Raw genomic sequence first — 14,516 nt, 5'->3', positions numbered from 1 at the left:
GTCAATGAAATTAACACTGGAGTGCACATGAGTGATCATCCCAGCTTGATTCTTGGAGGATGGTTATGATTATTATGGTTCATAAGTGATTTTGGCTGTACTAAAGTATGTTCGTATTGGTCCACTTTAAATGGTGAGCTTCAGTTCTGTACAGTGAGGAGATACGTGTGAGGAAGATACGTGAAAGAGTTTATTTTTTGGACCTGATCGGGAATATGCTGGGTAGTGGATCCAAATAACAATTTTCTGTGTGGCTTGTAACACAGACTTGTTGGTGGGTGGGGAAGACCACACATCACTGGACTATTTTATATGACTGTTTTACACTGTGACATACAATGGAATGCACTTTTTCTTACATGTGTGATTGAATATATGAATATTTATAGTGCTGCATCATTATAAAGTACTGTGCAATGAAGTTATTTTTTTAAGATCTGTAAGACGAGGAAGCATAAGCTGCCAGACATAGCTGACATATAGTAATTTTCCATCCCACGTATAAAATGCCAAACCTAACACATGAACTTTTAGTGTATAGGCACCTTAATTCAATGAACTGTGATCTTAACTACACACATACTTAGCACCTAATCTATCACTCCAACTAATAATTTAGGAAGAGACTTTAATTTATATATGGTTGAGACTAATCAAATTCTAATATGATTTTTAGTTGAATTGCTTCTTTTTAATAACTATCTTTTATTTTTCTAACTGTATTGCATACTTCACAAATGTTTTCTTTTTAAATGACAAAAATCCAGTGACTTAAATGCCTTCATATTTTTGGAAAGATGTAGTATTCAGCACATGCTGTTCAGTTATAATGCTGAATGCTGATTAACATCACCATGGAAACCACAAACATAGCTTGATCTTTGCTGCTAATTATGTAATCATATCTTAAAAGTGCAAAGTTAATTGTTTTATTTTGCTTTGCGTGTGCTGTAGTCTGCCACAGTGGGAAAGGCAGGTGTGCCCCATTTCTGCCTCTAACACAACTTAACCTTATGACTGGTAGTCAGTAAATAAGCTACTGGATGTATTTAGCATGGCTGTCTGCCCATTGCTATGGCAATAAGTTCTGGAAGCACCATCCTGGTGGCCAATGTTAAACACAGCTGTTTCGTTAACAAATCAAATTGTCATAATGTAATTTAAAAGAAAAACAATTCTGCCCTGTGCCACCACAATGTAATAGGTTCCATAAATCATATGCCTAATCAAATAGCAAAACATGACATTATGGGACCTCAAAAGCTAACATGAAAGTTTGCTTTTGAGGTCCCGTAATTTCAGGTTTAATTATTAGGTAAGAATATTAGGCTACCAGCTGCCCCCACCTACATCACCAACCTCATCATGAAATATCACCCAAATTGTCAACTCCACTCTTCCCAAGACCTCCTGCTCTCTAGCACCCTTAATTACTTTTTCCCATGCTCAACTCCAGGACCCCTCAGAGCCTTTTCCATCATCAGGAACTCCCTTCCCCAGTCTGTCCGTTTATCTCCAATTCTGTCCATTTTAGGAGATTACTAAAACCTCATCTCTTCAGGAGGCCTAATACTCCTTCACCTAAAAAATGTACTTCAATTCTAACCACTTGCCAACCGTCCACAGTACATTTTCTGCAGACAGGCGGCATGTACAGGCAAAGTGACATACCTGTACATCATTTTGCCTGTACAGACATACTCATAAGATTCATAACAGCTTTGCTTCCTTTACTCGTGAGCTGTGATTGGCCCATAGCTATTACATGGTACCTGGACCAATCACAGCACCCTGTACCATGTGATTAGATGTAGCCAATCACAGATCACTAATAGTCACCTAACCCATTCATGACAGTTCAAAGCATTGCTGGTAAATTGATCTTCATTGTACCTGCAATCAAAATGTAATTAAAAAAATCCTCCCTGATCACCTCCCCAGAGTAGTACAATGTTACTATGGTGTTATTGAACTACTCTGATTAAAGTATTTAAAATATAGTAAAAAAAAAACTAATAATATTAAAAAATAAAATAAATAAATATTGACTACAAAATGTTTTCTTTTTTTTTTTGTAACATGCTGTCACCAGTCAGTGTCCTTGATCACTGCCACACCAGTCATATCATGATGCTGTACTGTGCTGGTAATGGCATGTAAAAAAAAAAAAAGTGAAAAAAAAACATTTTATTTAATTTCTTCATTTTCCAAAAAAATTTGATAAAAAAATTACAACTTCAAAAAACTTGCTATGCCTGCTACTGAATACCTCAGACTGTCTGCTTTCAAAAAAGGTGTTATTTGGGGGGAAATGGTACTGTTCTGGTATTTTAAGGGCCTCAATAATCAAAATCAGTCATCAGTACATCAAGAATGATCGAATTTCATATATACTGTATATCCCATAGTTTGTGGATGCTATAACTTTCCTACAGACTAAAAAATATACACTTACTGGGATTTTTGTTTTTTACCAAAGACATGCAGCAGAATACATTTTGTCCTAACTTTATGAAGAAATTAGATTTTTTTTTATTGGATATGTTTTATAACAGAAAATAGAAAATAAATAGTTTTTTTTCAGTCTTTTTTCGTGTATATAATAAAAAATAATAAAACCCAGTGGTGATCAAATATCACCAATAGAAAGCTCTATTTGTGTGAAAAAATTATATAAATGTCATTTGTATACAGCATTGCATGACTGCCAGTTAAAGCAGCGCAGTGCTGAATAGCAAAAAATGGCCTGGTCATAAAGGGGGTAAAATCTTCCAGAGCTGAAGTGGCTAAGGTTATTTACCTTTTGCACCACTTGTTCTTCTCTTTTAGATTAGCCCTTCTAATCCTGTTGTATCAAATTGTATGTACCTGTTCCATCTGCCTTTATACTGTAAAATGCTGTGCAAACTTGGTAATATCTAAATCTTGAATAATAATAATAATAATAACAAGAACAAAAAATGCAGACTGTCTTTGACAAGTCCTTTAGTAAAAGCAAAAATAAAAAAATGTCCCCCAAAGTAGATCCAACATCAATCATGATGCCCACCGCCACCAACGACCCAAAAGAACAAAAGAAAAAAACGCTCTGCTCTCGAGGCTGGATCCCACTGTAAGGGACCGCCTGGCGGTACCACTAGCACTCCACTGAATAGGCGTCCCCAGTGCTTGTTCACCAGGGCCCCTGATGGTGGGGATGGACTTGGAGCCCCCTGAGACCAGGTCGTGGCTACTGGGTGCGTCCGTCAGTGGTAGTGGTATGCGCCAAGGGCTCCCACGGGGAAGAGTCTGATATGAGGAGGTCAGCAGACCCCACTGCATGGGATGGATGGATGGATGGATGAGCAAGGTCAGACGGGCCGGGTCGGTAACAGAGAGGACGGCAAGGTACAAGGCAGCGGGCATAGAATGGTCGGGTTACACGCCAGGTCAGCAACAGCAGGTCAAATCCAATAGGGGGCATTCAGGAGAGAGGTCAGGCAAAGCAAGGGTCAGGGCAGGAGAAATACAGCAAGGTCAGGTACAATCCGGGTCAGCAACTTACAATACACAGGTTCGCAGATACAGGATACAGGTAAGACCAGAAGGCACTGAATGAGAGCTCAGGGTCGTTTAAATATCCCGCCTTGCGCTGCCATTGGTGCCCAGCGGGCGGCCGCGGCTTCTACTGCGCATGCGCGAACTCGAACGCCGCGGCCGGCCCGGACCTAGTGCTCGAGTCCCTGCACAGGGCGGTACACTGCGCCTGCGCCGGGACCATCGCGGCGGGGATCGAGAGGATCCCTGACATTGCCCCCCCCCCTACGGGCAACCTCCGGATGCCCACCCGATCTCTCCACCACGGGTGATCGCAAAAGAACCTCCGGACAAGTCTAGGTGCATGGACATTCTGGGCTGGTTCCCAAGAATTGTCCTCAGGGCCATAGCCCTTCCATTTGATTAGGAATTGGGCCTGGCCCCCCCTCCTTCGGCACTTTAGGATTGATTCCACCTCAAATTCTTCTTCTCCCTCGACCGTTATGGCTTCCGGGGGTCTCGATTCTCGGTCAGGGAAGGCATCTGGGATTACTGGCTTCAGCAGGGACACATGGAAGACTGGGTGGATTTTGAGTGTGTCAGGAAGGACGAGTTTGTAGGCCGCTTCGTTGACCATCCGTTTAATGCAGAAGGGGCCTATAAACTTGGGTCCCAATTTCTTCGACGGACAAAGCATCTTTAAATTGGACGTCGCTAGCCAAACCTTCTCCCCAGGCCGCAACACCAGATCTCCCCTCCGTTTCCTGTTGAATGCCTTCCTGTAGTCTTCCTGGGCCCGACTAATGGCCTCTTGAAGCTTCCTTTTGTTCGTGGAGAAAAACGTTACTACATCTTGCGTTGCTGGTACTGTGCATTCCGGGACCAAATCCGGGAGGAAGACGGGGTGAAAACCATAGTTGGCAAAGAACGGGGACTGTCCCGTCGCTGAGTGACGGGCATTGTTGTACGCGAATTCCGCTAGGGGGAGAAGTGGCATCCAGTCATCTTGAGTAAACGAAGTGTAGCATCTCAAGTATTGCTCCAGGGTCTGATTGGTCCTTTCGGTTTGACCGTTAGTTTGAGGGTGGAATGCAGAGGAAAGGGACAATTTGATGTCCAGGGCTTTGCACAGTGCCCTCCAAAATCTTGACGTGAACTGGACCCCTCGGTCCGAGACAATGTCTTCGGGGACCCCATGCAGCCTTACTACCTCACGAATGAAAACTCGCGCAGTCTCGGCTGCCGAGGGGGTTTTCTTCAACGGGATGAAGTGGGCCATCTTGGACATGCGGTCCACGACCACCAGGATTGCCGTGTGGTCTAGTGAAGGCGGAAGCTCGACTATAAAGTCTAACGAGATCTTTTGCCAAGGCCGTTCAGGAATCGGTAAGGGTCGCAGCAGACCCCAAACTTTGTTTCTGGATGGCTTGTTCTTTTGGCAGGTGATACAGGACCTTACATAGCCCTTACAATCTTTAGCCATGTCCGGCCACCAGAAGGAGCGTCGGAGAAGTTCCAGGGTCTTTTCTGGGCCAAAGTGCCCCGCCATCGGATGGTCATGGCAATGGCCCAAGACCAGGGTTCGGGCTTCCTCCGGCACCACAATCCGATCTTCCCTCCATAGGAGTCCCCCCTTGTTCTGGAGGAGCCCTCCAGCTGGGGTAGAGACGGTTGTGGATGCCTCCATTATCTTGGAACGAAGGTCCGACTGAAGGGCCAAGAAGTTACCCGAGGACAGGATAGTGTCGGGTACTGGGATCTCCTTGGCGTCCTCGTACATACGTGATAACGCATCTGGCTTAGTGTTCTTTGATCCAGGCCGGTACGTAATGTGGAAGTTGAATCTAGAAAAGAATAGTGCCCATCTTGCCTGTCGCGGGCGTAGACGTTTGGCGGTTCTCAGATATTCTAGGTTTTTGTGATCAGTAAATATTAAGATGGGGTGCACAGCACCTTCCAGCAGGTACCTCCATTCCTCTAATGCCGTTTTGATCGCCAGTAGCTCTCGATCACCGATATCATAATTCTTCTCTGCTGGGGTAAGCTTCCGTGAGAAGAATGCTACAGGATGGAGCAATTCCTTGGTGCCTTTCCACTGGGAGAGGATGGAACCTACCGCATTCTCCGATGCATCCACTTCCAGGATGTAGGGCAGGTCGGCGTCTGGGTGACCCAAAATGGGTGCCGAGGTGAACAACTTCTTCAAGGCTTCAAAAGCTTCCTGAGCTTCTGGTGTCCATCTGAACCGGGTTCCCAGCTTGGTTAGCTGAGTATTGAGGGAGACCAGACCCGAGAAGTTCTTGATGAACTTTCGGTAAAAATTTGCAAAACCAATAAATCGTTGGACGCCTTTCCTGTCTGTGGGTTCAGGCCAATCCAGTATTGCAGCGACTTTCTGGGGATCCATCGCGACCCCCGCGGTGGAGATAATCAGGCCCAAGAAAGTAATGCTGGATTGTTCGAAACAACATTTCTCTGCCTTGGCGTACAACCCATGCTGCCGCAATCGCCCCAATACCCTCGCTACATGTATTCTGTGTTCCCCCAAGGAAGGGGAGAAAATCAAAATGTCGTCTAAATAGACGATAACAAAGACATCCAGGAAGTCCCTAAAAATATCATTCACAAAGTGTTGAAACGTGGCCGGAGCATTACACAACCCGAACAGCATGACCAAATATTCAAAATGGCCGAAGCGGGTGCGGAAGGCCGTCTTCCGCTCGTCCCCCTCCCTTATGCGAACCAAGTTGTATGCTCCCCTCAAATCCAGCTTTGTAAAAACCACTGCTGTTTTTAAACTTTGGAATAACTCTGGTACTAACGGCAGTGGGTAACGGTTCTTTATCGTGACCCTGTTCAACTCCCTGTAATCGATACACGGCCTCAAGGTTTTGTCCTTTTTTTCAACAAAGAAAATTCCCGCCCCCGCCGGTGAAGTGGAGGGGCGGATGAACCCCTTCTGGAGGCTGTCCTCGATATATTCCTTCAGGGCCCCCAATTCGAGCTCTGAAAGGGGGAAGATTCGCCCAAAAGGAATTTCTGAACCGGGTAACAGGTCAACGGGACAGTCATAAGGGCGGTGGGGGGGTAGAGTATCAGCTCCCCGCTTGCTGAACACATCTAGAAACTCATGGTAGGCTGCCGGGATTACCTGTTTTAATTCGGCTTCCCCCTCAGAGCACAGGAGGATTTGGGGGACCCCCGGGCCCGAAGTGCGGCAGTATACCCGACAGTATGGAGAAGGGAACGAAATTACTCCGGTCTCCCAGTCAATTTGGGGGTTATGGGCCCGTAACCATGGGAGCCCCAAAATGACTGGGAAGAGGGGTGAAGCTATAGCATCCAGGCGGAGCAGTTCCTGGTGCTGGCCGGCAATGACAGTGGCGATGGAGGGGGTTTCCTGGTTCACTACCCCTGATTTTATCCGGGAACCATCGGCCAAATAAATATTGAACCCCTTCTGTTTCAATTGGAGAGGAATACCCTGCTGGTGAGCAAAATTAATGTCCAAGAAGCAGCTGCATGCCCCCGAATCAACTATGGCCGATACTTCCACGGTCCTTTCCGGAAGCTGAAAGGAAAGGGGCACCACTAAGTATTGGGATGGACTAACATTGCCAATGGACAAGGAAGAAGAGGTGCACTTACTCAGTTTCTGCGGGCAGGATCGTACCATGTGACCAGCTTCACCACAGTAGAGGCACAGGTTCTGGGATCGTCTGCTCTGATGTTCCTCTGGAGATAGTTTAGGCCGTGCCAGGCCGAGTTGCATAGGTTCAGGGATATCTCCAGGTGGCCGGTTCTGGATGTTTGGCCTAGGTGCTTGACTGGGACCTTGAAATGACCCCCAGGGATTTCCATGACCCTGGCCGGACCTCTCAAACCTGCGTTCCCGCAGTCTACGGTCAATCTTAATAGTCAGTGCAATTAAGTCCTCTAAAGTCTCAGGCACCTCCACCCGGGAGAGCTCATCTTTCAGGCCTTCTGATAGGCCTATACGGAACTGATGCAGGAGAGCTAACTCGTTCCAGCGTGTCCCCCCCATCCAGCGCCTAAATTCAGACGCTTACTCCTCCGCCGCTCGGCGGCCTTGCCGGAGCGTGTACAAAGTAGCTTCAGCAGAAGCTGCCCGCTGTGGGTCATCGTATAGGATGGCCATTGCGTCAAAAAAAATTGTCAACCGAACTGAGGTGAGGGTCATTTTTTCCCCGCAGTCGGTGGGCCCAGTCTTGGGGTTCACCCTGCAGGAGGGAGATGACGAACCCCACCTTCACGGATTCAGTCACAAAGGTTCGTGGTTGCAACTCAAAATAGAGAAGACAGGACTCACGGGATGACCTGAAGCGTGTGCGGTCCCCGTGAAAACGTTCCGGTAAGGGTACTCGGGGTTCGGCCGCCGGGAGTGGGGCGGATGCCCCAGAAACCGGCACAGGGGCTGCTACGGCCGGGGGTGCGGGGACCGCGGCCTGTGGGGCAGAAACGGATATAGTGCAGGTCTGGAAGTGATTCTCAATCTGCTGACATCTGTCCTGCAGGGCCGATACGGCCTGTGTCAAGTTAGACAGGTGCCTGCAGATCTCCTCAAGCGGCGAGGGCCCTCCTCTAGACTCAGTCATGGCCTTCTGGTACTGTAAGGGACCGCCTGGCGGTACCACTAGCACTCCACTGAATAGGCGTCCCCAGCGCACGGAGTCTAAGTCCCAGGGTGCTTGTTCACCAGGGCCCCTGATGGTGGGGATGGACTTGGAGCCCCCTGAGACCAGGTCGTGGCTACTGGGTGCGTCCGTCAGTGGTAGTGATATGCGCCAAGGGCTCCCACGGGGAAGAGTCTGATATGAGGAGGTCAGCAGACCCCACTGCACGGGATGGATGGATGGATGAGCAAGGTCAGACGGGCCGGGTCGGTAACAGAGAGGACGGCAAGGTACAAGGCAGCGGGCATAGAATGGTCGGGTCACACGCCAGGTCAGCAACAGCAGGTCAAATCCAATAGGGGGCATTCAGGAGAGAGGTCAGGCAAAGCAAGGGTCAGGGCAGGAGAAATACAGCAAGGTCAGGTACAATCCGGGTCAGCAACTTACAATACACAGGTTCGCAGATACAGGATACAGGTAAGACCAGAAGGCACTGAATGAGAGCTCAGGGTCGTTTAAATATCCCGCCTTGCGCTGCCATTGGTGCCCAGCGGGCGGCCGCGGCTTCTACTGCGCATGCGCGAACTCGAACGCCGCGGCCGGCCCGGACCTAGTGCTCGAGTCCCTGCACAGGGCGGTACACTGCGCCTGCGCCGGGACCATCGCGGCGGGGATCGAGAGGATCCCTGACATTGCCCCCCCCCCTACGGGCAACCTCCGGATGCCCACCCGATCTCTCCACCACGGGTGATCGCAAAAGAACCTCCGGACAAGTCTAGGTGCATGGACATTCTGGGCTGGTTCCCAAGAATTGTCCTCAGGGCCATAGCCCTTCCATTTGATTAGGAATTGGGCCTGGCCCCCCCTCCTTCGGCACTTTAGGATTGATTCCACCTCAAATTCTTCTTCTCCCTCGACCGTTATGGCTTCCGGGGGTCTCGATTCTCGGTCAGGGAAGGCATCTGGGATTACTGGCTTCAGCAGGGACACATGGAAGACTGGGTGGATTTTGAGTGTGTCAGGAAGGACGAGTTTGTAGGCCGCTTCGTTGACCATCCGTTTAATGCAGAAGGGGCCTATAAACTTGGGTCCCAATTTCTTCGACGGACAAAGCATCTTTAAATTGGACGTCGCTAGCCAAACCTTCTCCCCAGGCCGCAACACCAGATCTCCCCTCCGTTTCCTGTTGAATGCCTTCCTGTAGTCTTCCTGGGCCCGACTAATGGCCTCTTGAAGCTTCCTTTTGTTCGTGGAGAAAAACGTTACTACATCTTGCGTTGCTGGTACTGTGCATTCCGGGACCAAATCCGGGAGGAAGACGGGGTGAAAACCATAGTTGGCAAAGAACGGGGACTGTCCCGTCGCTGAGTGACGGGCATTGTTGTACGCGAATTCCGCTAGGGGGAGAAGTGGCATCCAGTCATCTTGAGTAAACGAAGTGTAGCATCTCAAGTATTGCTCCAGCAAGGTCAGGTACAATCCGGGTCAGCAACTTACAATACACAGGTTCGCAGATACAGGATACAGGTAAGACCAGAAGGCACTGAATGACAGCTCAGGGTCGTTTAAATACCCCGCCCTGCGCTGCCATTGGTGCCCAGCGGGCGGCCGCGGCTTCTACTGCGCATGCGCGAACTCGAACGCCGCGGCCGGCCCGGACCTAGTGCTCGAGTCCCTGCACAGGGCGGCACACTGCGCCTGCGCCGGGACCATCGCGGCGGGGATCGAGAGGATCCCTGACACCCACTGTCTGACAGCTGTGTCGGGATGACAGTTCTTAAATACTGTAATGACGTCACAAGGGGTGGGGTGACCCTGTGGTGACCCCGCCCTTCGTAACATCATCATGCACTGTGATTGGCCAAAGCATTGCACCTGACCTGTGATCAGGTGCATTGCTTTGACCAATTACAAAGCACGGTCAGGGCACAGTGCATTGTGGGGCGCGGCTGCCAAACTCCCTTACCATTCGTGTATTTCCCAGACATAGGTTTGACTCGAACATCAAGCCCAACCCTAGTAACCATTGTCACGAGGAGAGAAAGTGAAGGGAAATTCCTAATTTTATAGATTTCACAGGAAATCTTCCAGTTGGGTCACCTGGCCAAGAGGAGAGTCCTTTCTCTTCCGTTGTGTCTTCTGGACAGGAAGAAACAAGGAACCCTCTTAATGGGGTACAGAAGGAGAGAAAAAAACTTGAAAAGCATTCTAACCCTTCCCTATTCTATCCAAAAAAGTCACTAGATATACACTTATAGCTGATCACCTGCAATAAATGCAATAGTTTCAGAAATACAGCAACCTTCTAAAGCTGGCCATTGATGGTTTGAGTCTCAGCCAGTTCAGAAGAACCACCTGAGATTCAAACCATCTATGAGCAGGCTGATTGTACCCAAATCGATTGTTGTACAACTTGGGTACAACCAGACTGTTGGATTTTTCATGGGATTATTGCCAGCGGCTGTGTTGATGGGGTAATCAAGCAATTTTTCTTTCCTGCAACCTGTGGTTTCTGGATTTTGAAAAGAAATAGAATCCATGTTTAATCTTGGCTATGTGATATTTGGGCAGATGTAATCAGAAACAGTTTTAGTCTTCCCTTCTGTGCATTAGGTTTCAATCATGATGATACAGTGGTGGAGTGTTATGTAGTAGGGGAACACATTCAACCTGTAATGCTCATGATCTACCATAATAACATAACATGGGCCTTTGGCCCCTCAAAAGACTATCCTATTCTTGCTTATGTGTGGGGATTCCTGTGGGGCAAACCCTCCTTGCTTTACTGACACCTTCCAGCCTTCCCCCCTAAAGGGAATATAAACAACTAAGGCCCAACTGCATACATTTTGATGTGGTTTGGTCCAACCACAGGGAAAACCAATGATCACTCCACTTGCGGCAACTAACTCGGGAAACTTTCTGCCTTCCTAGCATATCCTTATTCAGGGTACCCCTCTTCCAGCATGGACAGGGTTGGCACTTAAACCTAACAACCCTAAACTTTCTCTGAATTATGTAGACATCTATTGACTTGAAAGAGGATTACAAAGGCCACCTCTGTACCCTACCCTACAGTAGCATTTGAGGCTGCATGAAATTCACAAACTAGCAAAGATCTTAAAACAGGGTGGGCACAAACAAAAAATGATCCTGGGTATGCTTACAAATAGATGTTCCGCTGCAGACTATGCTCCTCTCCTGTCAACCTCCCAGCTGCGGGAGCAACTGCCTGCTGTCGTGAGCTGCCAAAGTCACTGCAGTCCAAACATTCACAAAAGAAGGAAGAGGGAAGCTGTTAACCTAAAAGAATCATCTTGGGTATATTGTAACATAGCGATATACCAACATACCACCTGGTGCTAAACAATCTCATGCATTTCACTCCTCAAGGGAGCTGAAAAGCATAAGAGTTGTTTTGCACCAGGTGGTGTGTTGGTGCATCAATATGTTACAATAAACCAAAGATGACTCTTTAAGGTTGCCGGCTCCCCTCTTCTTCCTTTTGGGAACTTTTGAAGGGCAGTAACAAGTTATTCCGGGTAAATATTTTAGGAAATCCGCTAATTTGCCTTTATCAGCCCTACAATCTTCAGGGTCCAAAACAGAATGTGCCCAAGTTATACTTAGAGATAAAAATAGCATCTGCCATGATATGCTTTTAAAAAGAATCGATGGAACACGGCAATCACATGTACATAGCAAGGCAAATAACAGACTTTGACCCTTTGACAAAGAAAATATAATAGCATGTTATAATTTCTCGCTGCAGTGTCCAGTACAGCATTGTGAAATATTTGTACACGGGAGGAAATCGGTGCTGAACAAGCAACAGTGCAAAATAATTAATCCCACATTGAATAGATAGCAAGTGACAGCCATTATTATCAACCCAATTAAAGATGTTTGCATTCCTGTCACATGCATTTTTGAGACAAAAACCTGATGGCTTTTTTGCATCTTTTCACAGGACCTGTTGTTTAGTGTGTGCGCTCTGAATATCATCTCCACAATCGTCTGTGCATTGGCTACTGCAATGTGCTGCATGCAGATGGTCTCTGCTGATGTTCTACAGCTGGTAAGTGAAAAGACAGTTATTCAAACCTATGTCCAAAACTATAGGAAATGTACTTGTAAACATAAGCCATGGAGCTCAAACACAAGATATTTAAAAGGTCATTACTATGCTGATGATATCATGACTACCGGGCAATGATGTAATCACTGTTATCACAATGACATCATTCCCTGAGCACAAGATACCTCCACACATTGATGTGCAGTGTGTGCATTAGCAATATGGGCCTGATGCAGTAGCAGAAGCATCACTTGTTTTAGTTGTAATAAAGATAACCATTTCACTTTGGATTATAGTGGATAATATACAGTATGTCCATTCACCAGTGCATCAAATTAAGCCACTGTGTATGTTCAATAAACAATCAATCAGGAAAAAGTGGAAAGATCAATAGTGTGCAGTAACCTGGCTCAGGAGGCCAATCACTCTATAAATGAAAATCAACTTTAAGGTGACCCAGTCAAGGTCATTTTTGCAAAAGAGGTCAGCTGTAAAAGAAAGTTTGCCCTTTTTGTAGCCTGTCTGTTGAAAAGCTTCCTCATCACTGCTATTCAGTTGCTGCAAGTATTTTCCCATCAAAAAAAGTTGAACAATTATTCTCCTTTCCTGGCCATCATGGTTCCTCCTACATTCTCTTGTGTCCTGTAGTAATGTTTGAGCCAGCAGGAGGAACCACAGCACCCGGAAAGAGAGCAAGTATTCTATACACTTGCAGCGGCTAGGGAGCCGTGCTTTTTAATACACTGGCAGCCAGAAAGGATGATATATACAGTAAATGTTAAGTATATATAGTGCAGCGCTGTAACATGATTAAATGGTAAAAATAATAATAAAATGAGTAAAGATAAAATAGTTCATAAAGTCCTTCCACAATAAAGTGATCATAAGCATGTGAAGGCCTCTTCCTCATTAGGTGACCGGAATCAAACAGAAAAAATGCGCACTCACCGACCGCACATTTTAAATGCGCATGTGTATAATCTTATCCAGATGACCAGCCAGGCATGCAGATCCTAGGAACACATAGACCATCCCTCTCAAATACTGACATCGGCCTTGGGTGCAGCAATATACCTCCAGGTCCAGAGATCCCTCTTGCCCCAAAAGATAGGTAGACAGGGGTCCCCCTCCTGGTTCCAGGTACCCCAGAAGTGGTAGATGTAGATCTGAAACCCTCCTTGTCCTCAGGAAATATACAGTAAATGCCTCTTTTACAGATGATATATTGAAAAAAAAACTTGACCCTGTGATGACAGGGTTACTTTAACCACTTGCCTACCGGGCACTTACACCCCCTTATTTACCAGGCCAATTTTCAGCTTTCAGCGCTGCCGCACTTTGATTGACAATTGCGCGATCATGCAACATTGTACCCATATGAAATTTTGATCATTTTTTTCTCACAAATAGAGCTTTCTTTTGGTGGTATTTAATCGCCACTGGGCACTTTACTTTTTGCGCTATAAATAAAAAAGGTGCAAAAAATTTGAAAAAAAAAAAAAGTTTCTTTGTTTCTATTATAAAATTTTTCAAACAGGTAATTTTTCTCCTTCACTGATGTGCGTTGATGAGGCAGCACTGATAGGCACTGATAGGCGGCACTGATGGGCACTGATAGGCAGCACTAAAGGGCACTGATAGGCAGTACTAATGAGGTGGCACGGATAGGCGGCACTGATAGACAGCACTAATGAGGTGTCACAGATAGGCGGCACTAATATGCAGCACTGATAGGCGGCACTGATAGGTGACACTGATGATGGGTACTGATAGACGGCACTGACTGGCATCACTGCTGGGCACTGACTGGCGGCACTGACTGGCACAACCGCTGGGCACTGGCTGGTAGCACTGACTGGCAGCACTGCTGGGCTGCACTGGTGGGTGGCACTGGTGGGCTGCACTGGTGGGTGGGCACAGGTGGGTGGCCCTGGTGGGCACAGGTGAGTGGCACTGGTGGGCACAGGTGGGTGGGCACAGGTGGGTGGCACTGGTGGGCACAGGTAGGTGGCACTTCTGGGAACAGGTGTGTGACACTGCAGAGTGGCACAGGTGGATGCACTGCTGGGCACAGGTAGGTGATCTGCTGGGCACAGGTGGGCGGAGTTAGTGGGCGCACTGCTGGGCACAGGTGGGCGGAACTTGCGGGTGGCACTGCTGGGCACCGATCATCAGGGCACTGATCATCAGTGCCCTGATGATCGGTGCCGATCCCCGCTCTGACAACTGCCGCTTCTCGGCAGTACTTTTCTCACGATCTGACAGCGTGAGGAAAGTGCAGCCGAGAA

General features: G+C 47.5%; 1 protein-coding gene across 1 annotated transcript in view; it reads left to right on the top strand.

Moving 5' to 3' along the window:
• ENTREP2 (endosomal transmembrane epsin interactor 2) overlaps positions 1 to 14,516 on the top strand; it is a 1,018,721-nt gene that overhangs the window by 824,445 nt on the left and 179,760 nt on the right. Inside the window, exon 5 of the mRNA XM_089652451.1 lies at positions 12,121 to 12,228. Coding sequence (XP_089508577.1) covers positions 12,121 to 12,228 — 108 coding nt within the window. The remainder of the gene's footprint in view (positions 1 to 12,120; positions 12,229 to 14,516) is intronic.

The sequence above is a fragment of the Staurois parvus genome, unplaced genomic scaffold (assembly GCF_062004578.1).
Source record: "Staurois parvus isolate SC_StPar_1 unplaced genomic scaffold, SC_StPar_1.0 ptg000682l, whole genome shotgun sequence".
NCBI lineage: Eukaryota > Metazoa > Chordata > Amphibia > Anura > Ranidae > Staurois > Staurois parvus.
This window is presented reverse-complemented; position numbering and strand designations above follow the sequence as displayed.